Source organism: Ailuropoda melanoleuca, chromosome 10 (assembly GCF_002007445.2).
Source record: "Ailuropoda melanoleuca isolate Jingjing chromosome 10, ASM200744v2, whole genome shotgun sequence".
NCBI classification, from domain to species: domain Eukaryota; kingdom Metazoa; phylum Chordata; class Mammalia; order Carnivora; family Ursidae; genus Ailuropoda; species Ailuropoda melanoleuca.
Window position 1 is genome coordinate 16,283,336 of NC_048227.1, and position 20,657 is coordinate 16,303,992.

The 20,657-nt window shown below is 48.3% G+C and overlaps 1 protein-coding gene and 1 long non-coding RNA gene across 7 annotated transcripts in view; one reads left to right on the forward strand and one right to left on the reverse strand.

The window, feature by feature from the left end:
* The window catches only part of ITGAL (integrin subunit alpha L), a 40,292-nt gene extending 28,194 nt beyond the window's left edge, over positions 1–12,098 (reverse strand). For 2 of the 6 annotated variants that reach the window (XR_004628414.1, XM_034670125.1), the window contains exons 1-9: positions 11,884–12,098; positions 10,721–10,823; positions 9,718–9,812; positions 9,538–9,605; positions 7,758–7,875; positions 7,503–7,633; positions 6,559–6,704; positions 1,131–1,263; positions 839–989 (exon numbers count right to left, since the gene is read on the reverse strand). Coding sequence is in view for 5 of the 6 variants with exons in the window: in XM_034670125.1 (XP_034526016.1) it covers positions 839–989; positions 1,131–1,263; positions 6,559–6,704; positions 7,503–7,633; positions 7,758–7,875; positions 9,538–9,605; positions 9,718–9,812; positions 10,721–10,823; positions 11,884–11,938 (1,000 nt within the window). In the remaining variant the exon portion in view is untranslated. Of the gene's footprint in view, positions 1–838; positions 990–1,130; positions 1,264–6,558; positions 6,705–7,502; positions 7,634–7,757; positions 7,876–9,537; positions 9,606–9,717; positions 9,830–10,720; positions 10,824–11,883 lie in introns of those variants that run through there. The other 4 variants (XM_011231762.3, XM_002924790.4, XM_034670124.1 and 1 more) reach the window with 3 other exon arrangements.
* On the forward strand, positions 10,976–12,707 carry LOC105240007. Its single transcript, XR_858922.3, has 3 exons — positions 10,976–11,119; positions 11,451–11,604; positions 12,199–12,707. It is a non-coding gene; the product is annotated as an uncharacterized LOC105240007 (long non-coding RNA).
* Positions 12,708–20,657: the final 7,950 nt, after the last annotated feature.

A 20,657-nucleotide genomic window follows, 5' to 3' on the forward strand; every position in this document is an offset into this window, starting at 1 on the left:
TGACACAAGTGATGCAGTCACAAGCCAGGGAATACCAGGGACTGCTGCGGACCCCAGAAGTTGGAAGAGGCCAGGAAGTGTTCTCTCCTAGACCTGTGAGAAAGAGCATGCCCGGGGCCACCCCTTGATCTCTGACTCCTGGCCTCCCAAGACAATACATTTCTGTTGCTTTAAGATGCTCGATGTTTGGTACTTTGTTACAACGGCCCTAGGAAAGGAATACAACAGTCAAACCTCCCAAGGCGGTGAGATTGGTATTATTAGCCTATCAGTCCTATTAGATACACCACTTCCTTCTTCAGCTGAACCGCAGACCAAGCCCAAGTCCTAGCAGAGGGGCCTTCCCCGAGGGAATCACGTAGCTTTCCGCAGACTGGGATTCCTGAAAATACCCTCCCATAGCAAGTCCTCCATCCTGAGACTGCAGTCCAAAGCTTCTCTTACTCCAGGCCAAGAGGGCCTGTGGGCTCCCCGCCCACGTGTCCACCTTGTATAAGCTGAGACAAGGGAAAATGAGGGAGCTGAGTGGGGAGGTGGGGGGGGAATTCTGCTCCTTCCACAGGCCTTGTTGACACCAGCAAGCTAGAGGTCAGTTCGGGGCCCCAGCCTGGACCCAGCTGGGCTTTATTTCAGAGGGAAACAGGGTGCTCCTCAAGCGCCTTCCCCCAAATTCCCCCAAATTCCCACCTGAGGCCCTTTTCCAGGAGAGCTCTTCGCACAGTGTCGGATACTCTGTAAGTGCCCGTTATTAGCACGCAGCGTGTCTCCAGTCTGACTGCCCCAGGTGAGCTTCTGTGAACAATTTGCCGAACTCTCTCTCCCCGGGTCTGCCACTCACCCTCAATGACATAGATCTTCTTTTGCAGTTCAGTGAACAGATCTTTAAGCTTCTCAAACGTGTCCAGAATCTTTACGAAGTCCTTCGCGGGTTTTGAGGCAAGTTCGTGGAGCCTTTCCTGACTTTCCTTGGTCGCAAAATGCTTTCCAATCTGTGAAGGAGTAGAGAGTGGAGAGTTGGCAACCCCAGAATCGCAGATAAGGCCCTGGCCCCAGGGAGAAAGGGGAGTAGGGCTCAGGAACGGGAGAGGGAAGGTGGGACTTGGGAAGCAGCCTGGACCCGGGGTCCATACCCCAATGATGTAGCGGATGATATCTTTGGCTGAGTCAATGTTGACATGGTCAGTGGCTTCCCCGTCAGTGATGATGATAAGCACTTTGGTGGCATCTGGCCGGGCCCCCAGGTCTTGCCGGAACACCTTTGTCCTGTGTCCAGGAAGGGGTGTGTGTGAAAGCCTCCCCCAGATCATGAGGTCTCCCCCCACTCACCCAGCTCATTAAGTCACTGTCCTGCTGATTATGCAAAAGTCCTTCTCTCATCCCCCAGGCAGGTATTCCCAGCTTTCCAAGTTCTCTTCTGAACCTCCTACCTCACCCCTGATGCCACACCTCTCCTTCCAGAGCCATGGTCTTGGATGGAATTCTGGGTGGCCAAGAGGTTGTCCCAGAGCCCAGGGGCAGTGACAGGGAAGCTTTGTGAGAAGAGACCCTGGGCTTCCTACTCTCTAGTTCAACCACATGACAGCTACCCTTTTATCAGTTAGACATGCTGGGGATCCAGGTGAGATATCAATACAGAAAATGGGCTCCATGGGTGGAGAAAATTGGGAAGTCACGCTTCCAGACCAAGCTCATCTGGCAACCGCCCCCCCCACCGCCGCCCCCATTGCCCGGCTGCCTGTAGATCTCTGCCTACAGCAAGTCTCCTAGGGAACTGAAGTCACTGTTTCCCCATTTCAGTTTTCCCCAAACTGTGAGTTCCTCAAGGAAGGAACATGTCTGATTTGCTGCTGTGTCTCCAGCCCCGATGCAGAGTAGGTTCTCAGGACACGCGACAAACGGAAGAAGGGAGTCCTGAACACTGGACAGGCCAACGCTCCAAAGTCCTGCCTGCCTGCAGCCTCCCTCTGGAGCAAGACAGGGTGCCCCCAGCTTCTGTTGGGACAGCAGCTCTGTTTGCACCATCTGACCCTTCCCTCCCTACCCCACAGCTAACCAGAGAGGGACAATGAATCCGAGAGCAGCCAGTCTACAACCCCTGACTTATGACATGACCTGCCTTGGCAGGGGACGCTGAAAGTCACACGGGGGGCCACAGCAGCAGGTGGAGGAGAAATGCGGAGAGGGGGGTCGCGGGACAGAGGAGCTCTGATGCAGGCAGGGCCTCTCTGTTCCATCTTGGATGCAAATGGTTTCCCCAGCCTCTCGTGGCTCCTGTTCATGGATTTCCACCCTGGTTTCAACCACCATCGCCTCTCCTCTGGATTTTTCAATAGCTCCTACCTGGCCTGCCTGCTCCCATCCTTGTCCCCTCCACGGCCTAATAGCTCCACAGCCAGAGGGATCCTTTTTTTTTTTTTTTTTTAAGATTTTACTTATTTATTTGAGAGAGAGAGAAAGCATGAGCCGGGGGGAGGGGGGTGCGGGCAGAGGGAGAAGCAGACTCCCCACTGAGCAGGGAGCCCGACACAGGGCTCGATCCCAGGACCCCGGGATCATGACCGGAGCCAAAGGCAAACGCTTCACCGACTGAGCCACCCAGATGCCCCAGAGGGATCCTTTTAAAAACATAAATCAGAGGATCCCGCCTCTGCTCAAAACCTCCAATGACTTCTCATCTCAGTCTGAGGAAAAGCCAAATTCCTCACTGCGGCCTCCAAGGCCCTAAGTGCTCCAGACTCCCATGGTCTCGGACTTCATCTCCTACTACTTTTGCCCTTACTTACTTCTCTCCAGTCACACTGGTGTCCTGGTTCTTCTTGGAACATCCCAAGCACGTTCTCATCTCGGGGCCTTTGCTATTCCCTCTGCCTGGAATGGCTCCTTCCTCATCTTCAACGAGTCTTTGCTGGAATGTACCCTTCCCTCATCTTCCTACGGAATACTGCCTTTTTTTTCATATAAAGCTTACATCTTCTACTCTATTATCTAATTTACAAACTGGTCCTGTCTATTTAGAGTCTCTCTCCCCTGATATAATGTTAAACCTCAAGAGAGTAGAGATTTTTGTTTCATTCACTGCTATATTCCCAGAACCTAGAACATGGCAAACAGCACCCCACAGGCCAAAGCTCGCCCACAGCTTGCTTCTGTATGGTCCGTGAGCTGAAAGTGGTTTTTATATTTTTGTTTTTAAATAGTTACAAAAACAAACAAAGAAAAATGCAAGAGATACAGTATGTGGCCAGAAAAGCCTAAACTTTATCATCTGACCCTTTACAGAAAAAATTAGCCCACTCCTGACCTGGAATACTGCCTTGCACACAGGTGGCCAAGAAGCATTTATAAAATATATTTCTATGACCGCTCCTTTTTGCTCCCACAGTCGACACCTTTCGGGGTATCCTCCCATTCTATCGTGACCCCTTTCTCTAAGAAACTGCCCTCTTCCCACAGAGGTGGGACCCCAGAATCCATGTTCGTCCTATGTGACTTGATGCCATAAAGCAGAGCTGGGTGGACATGTGGACACCTACTCCAGGATCAGCCAATCAGATTTCCTCTCCCGGAAGCTGGAATTTAGGTTGTTCCCCTGAAATGAGGAGCCGAGGCTGCCATTTTTTTTTCAGTGGACATGGCTTGCCACGTACCCACCAAAGCTGTCTACAGAGAGAAGGAAGAATGAGGTAGACACGACAGGTCAAGTGAGCCTCAGGAGAAAAGAGCTGGGAACACTTGGGTAGAGTCTTGACGAGATGTATTACATGCGTCTTTAACTTATGCAAATCCAGCTATACATGCTTGGCAAAGAATGAAATGAAAACGAGAAAAATCAGTGTCATAGCCCAGGAGATCCTTCCTGCTCTTTCACTCAATTTGAGTGGATGCCCACAGGGAGCATGAGATGGAAGATATAATTCTCTTATTCCCCAAGTTGTTCCCAGTTTCCATGGCCACTTTAATGTCTAAAGATAGCTGTTTTTATTTTTATTTTTAAAATTGTTGTATTTTATTATTATTATTATTTTTTATTTTTTATTTTTTTTTCTAAAGATTTTATTTATTTATTCAACAGAGATAGAGACAGCCAGCGAGAGAGGGAACACAAGCAGGGGGAGTGGGAGAGGAAGAAGCAGGCTCATAGCAGAGGAGCCTGATGTGGGGCTCGATCCCATAACGCCGGGATCACGCCCTGAGCCGAAGGCAGGCGCTTAACCGCTGTGCCACCCAGGCGCCCCTATTATTATTTTTTAATAATAATGTGGCACTTGAACTCATGACCCTGAGATCGAGACCTGAGCTGAGATCAAGAGTCAGACGCTTAATTGACTGAGCCACCCAGGTGTCCCATGGGTATTTTTAAAATACACAGTATGGGCTCCTGGGAGTTGTAGTTTGGTCGCCTGGCACTGGCACTGCTGCGGCTGGGCGCCGCCTTTGTCTGTGCGCACGCGCCACTGTGATGTTCAACAGCAGCCCCCGGGAGAATCCCACGAGGAGGTGGGGACTGAGGTCATATACATCAGGTGTGGACATGACTGGATGCCCAACAGCTACCCTGCTGGACCATCATGGAGGATAGGCCCAGAATGTAGCATTTTTCAGTGACTGTGATGACAGAAGCCCACCACAGATATGAACCCTTGGAGGCCACAGGATCCTCAGGCTGGGATTTCCAGAATTCTTTCAGAAGGGAGAAACTGGAACAAAAATCCCCAGATTCTAAGACACTACCAGAAGGTTCACCTGGAGTGAGACAGAGGGCTTATGCGTGTCAGGAATATGGAAAATCCTTCAGGCCAAAAATGTGGTCTCACTTTTCATGAGAGAATCCACCCTAGTCTGAAGCCCTTTGAGTGTACTCGTTGGGGAAAAAGCTTTGGGGCCAAAGGCATTCTTCTTACACGTCAGCGAATACCCACAGGAGAGAAGCCCTATCGGTGCAAGGAATGTGGGAAAAACTTTAGTCAATGAGGTAGTCTGGCTGTGCTTGAAAGACCCCATACTGGACAGAAACCCTATGAGTGTGCTATTGGCCAGAGAAGCTTCAGGAATCAAAGCAACCTTGCTGTTCGTAGAAGAGTTCCTAGTGGTGAAAAGCCCTGTAGATACGATCAGTGTGGACAAGCCTTCAGTCAGAAAGGAAGCTGCGGCGTTCATGTCAGAGTCTACACAGGCCTGAAACGCTATGCCTGGAGGCAGGGCAGGGAGAGTTTGCACACCAGGGGGGAGCTGAATCCTGCAAGGCCAAATCCACACAGGAGAGACACCCTATCTGTGTGGCCTGTGTGGGAAAAGCTTCCCTCGGAGAGGGAGTTTGGCTGCGCACCAGCAAAGCTGCTCACAGAGACTCACCCTTTGATCACTCTCTTCAAAGCAAGTTCTCTTTACGAATGACAAGTACAAAATCCTCAGATCAGGCAAACTATCCAATTCTATGGAATGGATGGAGACTCTTTCAGAAAGAGCAACATTGAGTAAGGCAAACTGATTTTTCTTCTTTCCCCCCAAATAAGTATGAAAAGTGAATGTCTTGTTTATAATCATTAACCAAAAAAAAAAAGTCAAATAAAATATACAGTATGGCCTCTCAACACAACCTAACTGCACCCATCTAGGCTTCAGTTTAAACACAGCCACCTCGTTCAACTCCGGGGGAAAACTCCTGTAGTAGATTTAGGAAATCAGGATGTGCTAGCTTCCAATGTGGGACTGGAGTATACTGAATTTTATGAACAATTCAAGGAATCCTTCAAGGAGAATTTTGACTAGTAGAGATTTTTGTTCACATGCTGACTTCAAAACCTGATCCCCATCTCAGATGTGACTCGATCCTGGCTGCCACGTTCACGATCACTTTCCGAGTCTTGGCTCTAGTTCCTCATGAGGTTTGGCAATATTCCCTGTCCCAAAGGCTCATGAGCTATCCCTGCATCCTCCCAAGAATTGCCCTTGGGGATTTAGTTAGTATAAAGTAGATTTCTGTTGCTTACAATTGAAAGAACCTGGACTAGGGGCGCCTGGGTGGCTCAGTCCGTGAAGCATCTGCCTTCGGCTCAGGTCATGATCCCAGGGCCCTGGGATTGAGTCCTGCATTGGGCTCTCTGCTCAGCGGGCAGTCTGCTTCACCCTCTCCCTCTGCCCCCCCCCCTTGCTCATGCTGTCTCTCTTTCTCAAATAAATAAATAAAATATTATTAAAAAAATAAAAGAAAATTGCTGGGGCGCCTGGGTGGCACAGCGGTTAAGCATCTGCCTACGGCTCAGGGCGTGATCCCGGTGTTCTGGGATCGAGCCCCACGTCAGGCTCCTCCGCTGGGAGCCTGCTTCTTCCTCTCCCACTCCCCCTGCTTGTGTTCCCTCTCTCACTGGCTGTCTCAATCTCTGTCGAATAAATAAATAAAATCTTCAAAAAAATAAAAAAATAAAAGAAAATTGTTCCACTTGAATTCCTACAATAACCTGCCCCTTGCTGAGCCCACCTGTTGAGTTCCTATACCCTGCAGCCTGAAGAAGCCAGTGCAACTGATGGGTGGGCTGTCTCTTACAAAAGGGGACTCACGCGACATAGTTGATGGCACCAAAGGTGTTGGTCAACTGGCGCATGTGTTTTACTTTGCCCAGCAGAACATCAGGGTCCTTCGCTTCAAGATAATCCAAGAAATTAAATTCTGTTTTGCTGTCTGTGGAAAACTGAACAGCAGCAAACTAGAAAAAGAAGCAAGAAATGAAATGTCATTACATATCCCTTCCTACTTGTCTGCTCCAATCTATTTCTTTTTTTTAAGACTTTATTTTTAAGTAATCTCTATACCCAACATGGGGCTCGAACTCACAGCCCCAAGATCAAGAGTTGCATGCTCTTCAACTGAGCCAGCCAGGCACCCCTTCCAGCCTATTTCTTATCTGGGAGCTGGGTAACCCAGCTGCACACCCCTGCTTCAAAGCATTCTTTTGAAAATGAGGTGATATATGCACAAACACAGACATAAAATTAAATAAACCTCTGATCCCTTACGTAGAGCTGTCTGCTGAGCTCCTGTCCTCTGGGTCAGCCTGCCTTCCCAGTGGGGATGGTTCTGCTGAGTGACCCTGCTAAGCTGGATACAGCTGGTTGGGCCACAAAGGGCTACTCGGCTGAGGCTAGCCCAGTCAGAATCTGTTCTCCAAGGATTTGGAATTTGCAGAGGGAGGGGTTGGTGGCGAGGACAAAAAACCCTCCTGAAACTTTAATAACATGTGGACTTCGGAGCTTTCCACCCACCCATGTGACCAAAGAGGCTGAGGGAGTCAGTGTGTGGAGAGAGAAGAGGGAAGCAAAAGCCAAAAAGAAACAGAAATGAGAACTAAAGAGAATCCCAGACACTTTCTACTTCCTAGTTTTTGTCTCTTCCAGAGGTCCAGAACCTTGAGGGTCTGGAGACCCCCATACTAAATTTTTCGTTCATGCCTTAAGCTAGCTCCGGTAGGGATCTACTGCCTGCAAACAGGAAAACTAATATTTACCTGGTAGGAAGAGTTGCTGAGTTTCTTCATCACATCCTTCATGAAGTCCAGAATTTTCTGAAATTCATCTGACTGCAAACTCATTGAACCATCAAACAGAAACACCAAGTCCACGTTGCCCTTTATACATTCTACCGAGGCCAGACACAAAGGGACTTGATAAAGTGTCTCCATGGATTGGCCTGCCCATGCTCTTCCTTTGTATGGGCAGCTACCTGGGACAGATTTCTACCCACTGGATCCCCAGCTCCTTACCCTGATAACCAGGGCGCCCTTGCAGCACAGGACCCCTCAGATTCTGGTGGAAAAGGTAACACAGGCCACTTAGGTAGACATTCTGGTCACACGTCCGAGACAGCCCAGGATCACATGCCTGAAGGAAGCAAAGGTTATAAAAAGGGGTCTGGGGCTTCTTCCTGTGTGTCTTCTGCACGTCATTAGCCAAGAACAAGAACCTTCAGAGTCACCATCCCCTGACCTCACTCCCTGAATCCAACTGGTGACCAAGGCAAGGTAATTCCGTCTCCAGGTCTTATCACCACCTCTCCAGCCCTACCACCAAGGCTGCGTGCCAGGGGATACTCACGGCCTATAGGATAGAGTCTAAGCTCCTGAGTTTGGCATTCATACTGTTCACAGTTGGACAGTCTCCGACATTTCCAGGCCTATCCCCTGCCATTCCCAATCACACCTTCTGTGTTGAAGGGTTTAAGGCAATTCACTCACTATTCCCAGAATATACAATGTTGTTTCTTTCATTAATGACCATCTTTCCTGCCAGACTGCAATTTCTTGAAAGTCTGGGCTCATATCATCTTTGTATCTCATTCTTCTGACCCCATCAGAGCCTAGCACGTGGGCTGTCACGTAATAGTAGCTAATTAAATGAGCTCCCAGTAAACGCTGGCTAAATATTTCACTCAGCCAGCCTTCTATCTCTCATATACCTGTGTCAGAAGACGCTGCTGGGATGAATGGTAAAGATCAAGGGGCTTAGAATCAAATGGGAATTTGATTCAAATCCTGGCTCTACCTCTTTAAAACCATGGGACCTTGTTCAAGCCTCTGAACCCCTTGGGTCTTGTTTCCCTGTGTGTAAAATGTGTATACTGATCCTTGTCTCCCCCGAGTGTCTTGAAGGTTAAAAGAGAGAAAGCAGGGGCGCCTGGGTGGCACAGCGGTTAAGCGTCTGCCTTCGGCTCAGGGCGTGATCCCGGCGTTATGGGATCGAGCCCCACATCAGGCTCTTCCGCTGTGAGCCTGCTTCTTCCTCTCCCACTCCCCCTGCTTGTGTTCCCTCTCTCGCTGGCTGTCTCTATCTCTGTCGAATAAATAAATAAAATCTTTAAAAAAAAAAAAAAGAGAGAGAAAGCAGTGTTTCCCAAATTTTAGGCATTTTTGTACCACTTCCCAATTTCTGCCATGTGGGCATATTATGCAGACTATTATTTATTTAATATTTTACTCACTTTAAATTTACTCCCAAGCAATTTGATCCAAGAAATCATGAATCTGATGTGTTGTATTTTTCCTAATAAACCATTAAATAAAAATATAACTATAGGGGCGCCTGGGTGGCACAGCGGTTAAGCGTCTGCCTTCGGCTCAGGGCGTGATCCCGGTGTTATGGGATCGAGCCCCACATCAGGCTCCTCCGCTATGAGCCTGCTTCTTCCTCTCCCACTCCCCCTGCTTGTGTTCCCTCTCTCGCTGGCTGTTTCTATCTCTGTCAAATAAATAAATAAAATCTTTAAAAATATATATATAACTATAAAACATTAAAAGTGTGTGTACCACCAAATATCATCTCTGTATATCAATGGTCACATTTCATATCTGGAAAAAAACTGACATAAATAAGGTCTCACAAATAGCTGGCTCCTACTCGGTTCTTAATAAGCCCTGATTGAGTCTGACTCTCTCTGATGCCTGTGTGTCTCTATAGGATCCTCTATAGGATCTTTCCTCCACTGATCCTTTCTTCTTCTCAATCTTTCTTAGCATTGACTGATAGCACGCTACACAAGATTCTTACCAAAAGCTTTCCACTTGTGGAGTCTGTTGCCAAGGTCATTCCCAAGTACTTGGAGGTATCGTAGGAACCTGCAGGCACCAGGAGATTGGTCTGGAGGAACTTAGGTAACCCAGGTATGGTGGGCCCAGCCTCGACTTCCCTGGGACACCGTTCCTCCCAGGCCCCTCACCAGTTACTCACCACTCAGGCTGATAGGTAGGCAGTGGCCAGTGTTTGGCTGGCACTGATAGAGGTTTCCTGTGCTGTTCCCCTCACCTGGAGCGCCCACGACAACCCTGATGAGAAATCTCACCTGTGAGATGGAGTTGTCCCGTCTGTACCCACCCATTCCTACCCATTAGGGGGGTTCAGATCCACAAGTATCTCAAAACAGTGCAGCCAGTCCCTTTCAGGGAGGCTCTTCAGCCCCTCCCTCTTCCCTACTGAATACATCAAACTTCTAGAAAGTTAAGGATCTTTCCTATTTATAGTCTAGAAAAACTGAGATGCAGAGAATGATGTGCCAGAATGACTTATTGTGAGCTCATTCAATCAGTCTTCGATTCAAAAATCATTTATGGGGGCGCCTGGTTGGCTCAGCCGGTTAAGCAGTTAAGCCTCTGCCTTCAGCTCAGGTCATGGTCCTGGGGTCCTCAGATTGAGTCCGGTGTTGGGCTCCCTGCTCACTGGGGAGTCTGCTTTTCCCTCTCCCTCTGCACCTCCTCCCTGCCCGTGTTCTCACTGTCTCTCTCAAATAAATAAATAAATAAATAAATAAATAAATAAATAAATAAATAAAATATCTTTTAAAAGTCATTAATGGCCTATCTACTATGTGCTAGGCTGGGGCATGTACTAGGGATGAGGAGGGGGAAAGAGAGAAACAAAATCCCTGCCATCAAGGCTCTCACTGTCTAGTTAGAGCACCAGTGGGGAATCTAGAAGCGTTGCAACGCCTTTTAGGGGCTGGGATATTTCCCCTTTTATCAGGCACTCATGTGGAGATTTAACGATGGACTGTCCTCGTCCTACTCTCCTAGGGCCTCGCTCCTGTTTCCGGGAAATCCCACCAGGACTCCTGCAGGCAGGAAGACCCGAGGGCCCGGCGGTTCCCCGGATCTGCCCCCCACCCCCGGGGCTCCTGTCCGGTCGCCTGTCCTGGCTCTGCGGGGCAGGGAGGGTCCGGGGTGGGGAGGGGTCTCACCCGTCTCCAACCTGCAGGACGCGATACCCAAAATGACTCCCGGCGCGTGGGAAGGAGAAGTTTTGCACGTACCGCACTTCCAAGTTGTAGCCTGAGGCCAGGGCTGGAGGAGACCAGGGCGTGAGGTCGGCCACTTCCGGCTGGCCAGTCCCGGCACGTGCCCCCAGAGGCGCGAGCGCTGATTGGCCGCCGCCCACGTGCCCCAGAGGGCAGCCCACCCACAAAGACCCGGCTCCTTCCTCCTGCAGTCCGCCGGCACCCCGGAGGCCCAGGGGACCTTCCCCCTTGGGCTTCCCCTTTCAGGGCCTTGACTCCGGGGGAAATCTGGAAGCCGCTGAGCCTTATTACCCAGAGCCCGCTTGACCTCCCAGCAAGGGAAGGAAGGATGAGAAGGCGGAGGTCCGTGAGATAGAGGCAGCTGGAAGGGGACCCTCGGGCGAGGCGGTTGCCTCATGGCAGGGTGCCTCCGCCTACACACCCACTTCTCCGTTGGGCCTGAGACCCAATATAATTAGCCTCAGGCTTCGGTCCACAGACTCATGGTTTCAGGATCCCCTGCTCTCTGGGAAGCCGCTTCTCATCTAATGCTCCCTTACTGTTCACCCCACCGTGCGCCGGGCTCTTCCTTTCATTAGCTCTCAGGTTTCCCCATGTCATCCCCCACCTCAAGCAGCCTCCGCATCTGCTGCCGAGTCCCTAACTGTCCTTTCTGGCTCTGCTTTCCTTCCAGGCATCAGGCTTCTTTCCGCCGCGTCCTAGGATGGCCGCGAAGCTGCCCGGCCATTTGTTGGCAGGAATGGACTGAGGCCCAGAAAGAGGAAAGGGCTGAGGTGGTGGTACACGGTCGTGCCACGAACAGGACCACACCCCAGCGACAGCTCCAGGTACCATTAGCCATCCCACTCCACTTCTCTGTTGCCACCTGTCTCTCCCTTCTCCGTTTTTCCCTCCAGACCTTGCCTCAACTTTGGACTCTGACTTTCTTTCTTTCCTCTCCGCCTTCTCCCTCTGAGATTCCCGAGCCTCACTTATTCTAATTTATCACCTATGGCCAATCCCACCCTCCAGCAGCGGCTCGTGTACTCCAGTTCCACAAAGCTCTGTCGTTTCCCTGGCCACAGACACACGGCCCTTCCCTTCCCGTCCCCTTTTCCCTTGCCTACCAAAGAGAAAAGGCCCAGACAGCAGTAGCTTCATTACGATGACGCAGGAGTTCATCTTTCCAGCGGCAGGAGGGACCTAATCCAACACTCTAGTCTCAGAGAGCCCTGGGGATTTGCTGGCAACCCAGACAGGGTGAGAGAAGGAAATGATAATGCCCCAGGGCCTCTTGCAGTGGGACTTTCTCACAGAGGCGCCAGGCTGGTGACACTGGGTGGGGGTGAGCCTATAGGGGTTGTGAAACCGCATGGGTTGGGAGGAAGTATAAGCAGGTTAGAGACACTTCCTGTGCCCGCTTGCATTTTCACATCATCCAGGAGCAGACAACACAGGAGGTAGATGGCTGCCTCGCCTGCCCAAGAGCTGCTCATTCCTTGTCTTTCACCAACACACGAACTGAAGACTCCGTACAGCTCAGCAGAAGACTGGTCAAACAAACTGTGGTACAATCATAATGGAATGCCACCAAATAAAATAAAATAAAATAAAATAAAATAAAATAAAATAAAAAAGAGCGAGAGGAAGGAAAAAAATAAGGTAGGGAAAAGAAAAGAATGCCAGAGTTTTCTCTTGACATTGGAAGATGCCCATAATACACTGAAGAAAAAGAGCAAGTTACAGACGGTATATTTAGTAACTTATTTCTCTTCGAAAAAACAGAAAAGGAATATCCACAGAATGGGAGAAAATACTTGGAACTTATGTATCTGATATGGGATTTGTATCTAGAATATACAAAGAACTCTTGTAACTCAATAGTGAAAAGACAAATGAGCCACCTTTTCAAATGGGCAAAGAATTTAAATAAACATTTCTCCGAAGATAATATGTAAGATTTTATTTTATTTCTTTTAGAGTATGCGCACGCGCTCACAAGTTGGGGGAGGGGCTGAGGGACAAGAGGACTTTCGCTGCGTGCAGAGCCTGACACAGGGCTCAACAAGGACTTCATCCCAGGACACCGAGATCATGACCTGAGCCAAAACCAAGAGTCAGATACTTAACTGACTGAGCCACCCAGGCGCCCCTGAGGATGACATAAAAACAACCACTAATATAGAAAAGATGCTCAGTGTCATTAGTCCTTAGGGAAATGCAAATCAAAACCAAAATAAGATACCACTTCACACTCCGGGGGATGGCTAGCATAAGAAAGAAAGAAAAGAACATGTATTGAGGGTGTGGAGACATTGGAGCCCTTGTACGTTGCCAGTGAGGATGTGAAATGGTGCTGCTGTGGGAAAGTTTGAACAGTTTCTCAAAAAAAAGTTAAACACAGCGTTACCATACGACCTAGCAATTCTAAAAGAACGGAAAATGTAGATTCATAAAAAAATGTATATATGAATACTCGTAACAGCGTTATTCATATTAGCCCCAAACTGGAAACAATGCAAATGTCTATCAACTGTTGAATAATAGATGAACAAAACACGGTCTGTCCCCACGATGGACTATTATTCAACTGGAAAAAGGAACGAAGCCCTGATCCATGCCACAAAGTGGATGAACCTTGAAAACATGAAGCTAAGGGAAAGAAGCCAGGTACTAAGGGGCACATACGGTGTGATTCCGTTTAAGTGAAACGTCCAGAATAAGTGGATCTGTAGAGACAGAAAATAGATTAATGGTTGCCGGGATGGGTGGGGGGAGTGTGGAATGAGGAGTGACCGCTAATGGGTGTAGGGTTTCTTTTTGGGGTGATGAAATGTTCTGGAATTAGTGGTGATGATTGTGCAATTTTATGAATATATTAAAAACCACTGAATAGGGGGTGCCTGGCTGGCTCAGTAGGAAGAGCATGTGACTCTTGATCTTGGGGTTGTGATTTTGAGCCCCACGTGGGGTGTAGAGATTACTTAAATAAATTTTTAAAAAATCTTTAAAAACCACTGAATTGTACAGTTCTTTAAAATGGCGAAGTTCAGGGCGCCTGGGTGGCTCAGTCAGTTGAGCCACTGCCTTTGGCATGATCCCCGGGTCCTGGGATCGAGCCCTGCATGGGGCTGTCTGCTCAGTGGCGAGTCTGCGTCTCCCTCTCCCTCTCCCTCTGTGATCTCTGTCGCTTTCGCTCTCTCTCAAATAAATAAATAAATATGATCTTTAAAATGGCGAAGTTTATGGTATGTGAATTCTATCTTAAAAACATAAAAAATGAAGGGGCACCTGGGTGGCTCAGTCCCTTAAGTATCTGACTCTTGGTCTCGGCTCAGGTCTTGATCTCAAGGTTGTGAGTTCAAGCCCCACGCTGGGTGCGGAACCTACTTAAAAAGAGAAAAGAAAAGAAAAAAAAAGAAAAAAGGAGTTGAAATGTGTGTGTGTGTATAAAATCCGAAAGGACACACAACCAAACTACAAACAGTGGTTATTTCTGAAAGAATAAGGTTTTCATATTACAGTATTGTCTGAATTTTTTTTTTACAGTGAGGATGTATAACTTACGTAATTTTAGAAAAATGAAAATAATTAAAAACGCAACACAGTAGAGGAACTTGTACTTGCTTCTGGGAAAGTAGGAAGGACCTTCAGATTCTCCCTGTGTTGTGAGGATCTGCGGCTCAGCCTGCCAGGCCACTGCCAGGGTCGGGGCCCCTGGGGAAGGCTTTTGCAGACACAATTATCTATCATCTGGGGCTAGGCAGCTGCAACCTGACAAGTTGCCTCCGGGTACTTAGATAATATCAGATAGTCTTTTTCAAATTCAGTTAAAATCAGATAATTCAGACTGACTCCTTTGATCCTCTGTGCGGCAGTTACAATTTACATCTAATCAAATTCTTTTGTTTTATTCTGAAATTACAAAAAAGAATACACATTTAAAAATTCAAACATTACAGAAGCAAGTAAAGTAAAAGGATAAACCCTCTCTTTTAATATCCACCCCCCCACACATTTCTACATCTCAAAAATAACCATTGGTAACAAGTGAGAGCCGTACATTCTTCGTGACAAAAATAAATAAATAAAACTGTTAGTTCTAGTAATTAACCGAACAGGTTGGACCTGTTTGGAAAAATTATAATTATCTCACTACAGAATATCTAATCCAGATTTAATAGTCAATTGGCCCTTTCTAGAGTGAAGGTTTTCCTTTGGACCGTGTTCAAAATTTAAATTCTTAAATTAGGGCTGAAGTTTATAGAAACTTCAAGTGTATCAGTCATAACACCTAGAATGGAAGGAATTCAGGAAATGATCTCAAAGTCTCCACTGCTTGGATCGTAGGTTGGGTGTATGCCTCAGTAGGCAAGCGTACTCATTTACATATTTATCACATTCTGGGTTTCAGTTTAAAAGAAGAAAAGGATATTTTTTCCCCTTCTCTTTGAAGACTGTAAGGCTGAGGAAGCTACAAAAGTACAAGGAAGCCCCAAGGACTCTAGGGTGTCAGGCCCTCCATGTTGGAGAGAGCACGTGACTCCCCTGAAGAGCTGGGTTGCAGAGATCTCAGGCTGGGACCATGTGAGGAAGTCCTGAGGCAGGATTTTCCTTACACACATACACACACACACACACACACACACACACACAAACACACACTCTTCGTTAGTCACGGGCCTCCATCATATCTCAGATTGTCAGTTCTCTGAGGGCCCAATTGGGTCTCTTAATTCCATTCCATTTGTTCAAATCCCCATCAGTTCCCATGGGAACAATTTACAACCATTACAGCTCTTTCTTCTTCACTCCCCTGCCTCCAGAGAAGATTCTACCTCATGGGGAATTCCAACGTAACCTCGAGAAACCTGAGCATGTCTCTCTTAGGCTTTAAAACCTCGGATGATGCCCCTTTTGCATACACAAGATCACGTCTAAGTTTGTTGGCATGGCTTTCAAGGGCCTCGCCATGTCTCCATACTCTGTGGTCTAAATTAGCTAGCCAATGACTCATCAGGGTTTAAATAGACGAAGCATCTAGAGAGGAGTCTATGAAACTCCGAGCATCCGCCATACTGTCACCCTTCCTGAGGAAATTAGCTTCAGTAGGTGCTTTCTGCTTGATGTTATCTCGGCTGCATCAAAGAATGGTACAAAACCGATTGTGCTGGGGCGTCCGGCTGGCTCAGTTGGTGGAGTGTGTGCAACTTTTGATCTCGGGGTTGTGAGTTTGAGCCCCATGTTGGGTGTAGAGATTATTTAAAAATAAAATCTTAAAAAAAAGAGAGAGAGAGAAGAAGCTGATGGTGTTGGCACAGCGACAGCTGGCCGTACCCAAGATCAATGCCCAGGGCCAAGGTCGCCTCGGATAGACTCAACCCAACAGACACCAGTTCTCTTCAGGATGGCTTGGTTGTTCCACTTCCCAACTGTTCCATTGTTCCATGAAAATGAACTCAAACACATCATCTCACAGGGGAGTGACACTTGAGAACCCCGACTGGGAAGTTCTGGGGTACCCAGAATCTCTGCATCTAAGACACACTCAGCGGCCTGGAAGGCTCAGGTCTTCTGTGTCCTCTGTAAGGTAAGATGATTCCAATTATGCCTTATTTTTCTAGGGGTTCATCTGAAAACAATGAGAGAATTTTCTCTTGCTCCACTTGAGAGAGTGAACAAGACTTTGTGTCCAGCCATTTCTCATCTTGATCACTGCTCATTACCTGGTCTGAGCCACCATTACCTCATCCCTCGACTTTGTGGCTGTCCCCTAACTGGTTTCCCTGCTTCCAACGTTGCCCCTGCTATAGTCTGTTCTCCACACAGTAGCCAGAGGGATCCTTTGATAATAGAGATCAGATCATGTTACTTTCTTGCTCAAAACCCTCCAGTGGTTCTCCATTTCACTCAAAATACAAGCCAGAGTTCTCCTGGTAGCCTAGAAAGCCCTAACCTATCAGATATCTCACTCTCTCTGAAACCCAGTCCCCTTCTTGCTCACTCCTTTTCAACTACACTGCCATCCCGGCTCTTCGCTCATTCCATCACACCTCTGCCTCAGGGCCTTTGCACTTGCTGTTCTCTTGCTTGGCTTTCCCAAAAAAGCCTCATGGCTCCTTCTTGGATCATCTCCTTTGAACTTTGCTCCTTAACACTTGTAGACTTCTGCTTATACTATCTAATTTACTTATCCATCTGGTTTATTGTCCATCTTCACTATTACAATATAAACTCCCCCGGGACAGCATTATTATTTGTTGTTGCTATCCACTGCTATATCTCCAGTACCTAAAACAGAGCCTGGAGCATAGTAGGCAAATGTGTAGTCAGAAAATATTTACTGATGAGTGAATGCGTGGGGCTCCTCTTGCTCCTAAGGATAATGAAGAGGCTTTTGCTTCCCAGGGTCTAGACTCTTAGGAGCAAAAAGCTGTATTATCCAAGAAAGAGAGGTTGGGAGAGTTGACAGTGGAGGCCCAAATTAAATTATATATTTAATTTAATATGTAAAATTAAATAATAGGGGCGCCTGGGTAGCGCAGTCGTTAAGCGTCTGCCTTCGGCTCAGGGCGTGATCCCCGGCGCTCCGGGATCAAGCCCCACATTGTTCTCCTCTGCTGGGAGCCTGCTTCTTCCTCTCCCACTCCCCGGCTGTGTTCCCTCTCTCGCTGGCCGTCGCTCTGTCACATAAATAAATGAAATCTTAAAAAAAAATTAAATTAAATTAAATAATAAGCTGGTGGCAGTTTAGCAATCAGTTGGATCCCTTCAGAACAGAAACTGGGGGATGCAGAGGGGACCGGCCAGTTCACAAGTGAGGGGAGAATGGTGCAGACACAGAGAGAAATAGATGTCATGAGAGAGAATTGTGAGGTCTACGCACAAGGCGTGGTGACAGCTTGGAGGGCTACCTCCATTCCTGATGGCTTCCTTAGTTCCAGTCCACAGTCTGGCCATGCTGAACACTTTCTCTTGTGCTGCTTCCATGAATAAAATGTTGAATAAGCAAGGGTGTGGCAGCAGCGAGCCTCCGGGCATGTTTGAGCCCCTGGCTGATGGAGAGGGCGCAGGAAAAGCAAGCTGGGGCCTCCCCCGCCCCCCCATCCCCAGTCCACCAGGCCCAACTGCCTACAAACCCAGGACAAACCAGGGCAAAGTTCTCTTTTCAGATTCACACCAAAGATTTGCTGGTGCAAAGGCTGCTGGCTGCCATCAGCTGCTCCCTCCTAGCCTGGGCTCCCCACACACCACTTCCTCCTGGCTACAGTAACATAGGCCACTTTGGTCAGGATGGTTCTAACAGAAATATCTGGCTCACCACAGTGCTCTTTCCCCTTCTTCCCACCTGCCAGGAGGTTTAGAGCGAGAAACTGCCTGGGAAAGGAGGCTGGGAGGGCAGGTCATTGAGGCCCAGAGGGGCGTGGAGTTGGGGGAGGGCTCAGAAGCCACCACCCTATTCCAAGGCCCTTATGATCTCATGGCTAGGTGCACCAGGGCATTCTAAAGTTCTAGAAACTCTACCTGGGATTTTCTGAGGGAGGGTTGAGCTGAATGCAGCACAGGTAGGGATTTTCTACAGATGGCATTCTTGAGTATTCGCGTGCAGTCCACGGGCCCTGTTGTCACCGGGTGACCTCACTCTGGGGGCTCCACTTCCAGCCTCTCGGCATATGGTCGATTGTGTCCAAAAGAGCATATCGTTCAGGGCCAGAAGCCTGGGAACCAGTTCCAAGCAGTACTGTCTTGCTATGTCGTGCTAATACCCTCCTTCACCTCTCTGGGCCTTGGTTCCCTCCTCCCTACACAGCTCGGGCTTCTGCAGGACTCACCAGTCTGCGAGTTCAAATGTTAATTCTCCCATGTTGTTGGCTTATTACCCCCACCTGCTAGGACAAGATCTCCAGCTTCCTGCAAATTCTCTGCTATTTCAGAAAGTCTTCAGAGGTATTTCACTTGGGCTCCACTCCCTTGTATGCGAGCCGCTCCAGGCTTCCCATCTTGGCTGTTCTATAACCAAAACCGTAGATATAACAATTCTTGGCTATTCACCCCAAGCCCCGAAAACAGCAAAGCTGTACTGGAGTCAGGAAGAACCTCGATGTCCACTTGGAGTTGCCCTAAGCTCCACCTGCTTTGGCTTCAGTGTGTACAAGCTAGTAAAACAACTCTTTCAACTTTTACTTATGACTCTTTCTCTCTCTCTCTGTCTCAGTCTGTCTCTGTCTCTGTCCCAATCTTTCTCTCTCTCTCACTGATTTATGTTCAGGGAGCTGAGCCAGACCGACCTGCATAATAGTTATATATACAGGAAGGACCACTATTCCCCTCTGACAACCAAAATTTCACTCCTGGGTCAAGCTCATTCTAGTCTGAGCCCCCCCACCCTCAGGGCATGCCTACGCTCCCTCTTGAATAGGTCTTCTACTGGGTCACCCCATTAGTTCTCCAGACACCCCAGTTGTTCTTGAACTCCCCAAACAACCAAAACTCACATCTGGCCTACAGTGGGGATATAGGTAACCCCAGCCTATCTTATTTGTTAACACCGAGGAAAGTGAACTCCCTGCCATCACTCTACTTCTGTGGGAAAAAGGAAAACCTTTCCTGTCTTCTGACTAGGTAGCTTGAGTCCATTTAGAAAACAAGTCAAATAGAACCCGGAAGACTTGTCATCGCATGACGTGTTTGCACTGTTTAATGAGGTGGGGTGTTTGGGGTAAGCAGTGGCTTTGTTGATTATCTGAGTAATGAGGAAGGCCTCCTCCCTGATCTCACCACCTACCAGACTCTTCTCAACCCCTTCTGCCACTGGTCCTCCAGCTGAATGTTCCTGAAGCTCCTTCAGAAGCTGTGGATGACTCCCTTCAAAGCCTTGGGTGACTCTTAATTTAGAGGGTCTTGGCCAAATGTCATGTCATGGCAAGTCAGAGGAACCCATCTGAGCTGACGGAAAGCAAACAAATACATTTGTCTGAAGAATATCACAAAGCCCTTAGAAGAACCCAAATACGATCAGGTCTTCCAGGTGGCTGGAAGAGGGCACCCTTCTCCACCCCTTCGACAAAGCTTGANGCCCTTAGAAGAACCCAAATACGATCAGGTCTTCCAGGTGGCTGGAAGAGGGCACCCTTCTCCACCCCTTCGACAAAGCTTGAAGAAGGTTGCCCTTAGGGGCCGACCTCAGCTCAACTTTCCATATACTCTGAATGTCCACATTCTTAGGAAAGAAAATCTGGCCCAGCTGGGTTGAAATGTTCAACCTACAGTAATCGGCTATTGCCAAGGAAACAGGGTCCTAAACACAAACCAGCATCTGGCCACCTTACCCTCAACCTCTGAAGTTCTTAGTTACCTGGGATAAAGCTCCACCTTACGCCGTAACTTTCTTTAGCTTCGTGCCCTAGTTTTCCCCCTTAATCTCTCACCAGCCTATCCCCTTTGCCTTGTCAAAACCTTCCCAGCCCTGAGGCAATGCGCCAACTTCTTTGTGCCATCTAAAGGATCTAACCTTCGATTAGAAGTGTCTTAACAGGGGCGCCTGGGTGGTGCAGTCGTTAGGCGTCTGCCTTCGGCTCAGGGCGTAATCCCAGCGGCATTCCGGGATCGAGTCCCACATCAGGCTCCTCCGCTATGAGCCTGCTTCTTCCTCTCCCACTCCCCCTGCTTGTGTTCCCTCTCTCACTGGCTGTCTCTCTCTCTGTTAAATAAATAAATAAATAATCTTAAAAAAAAAAAAAGTGTCGTAACAGGGCGCCTGGGTGACCCAGTTGGTTAAGCGTCTGACTCTTGGTTTCAGCTCGGGTCATGATCTTGAAGTCATGATCTTGGGGTCATGAGATTGAGCTCTGTGTCAGGCTCCACGCTCAGCAGGGAGTGTGCTTGGGAATCTCTCTCTCCT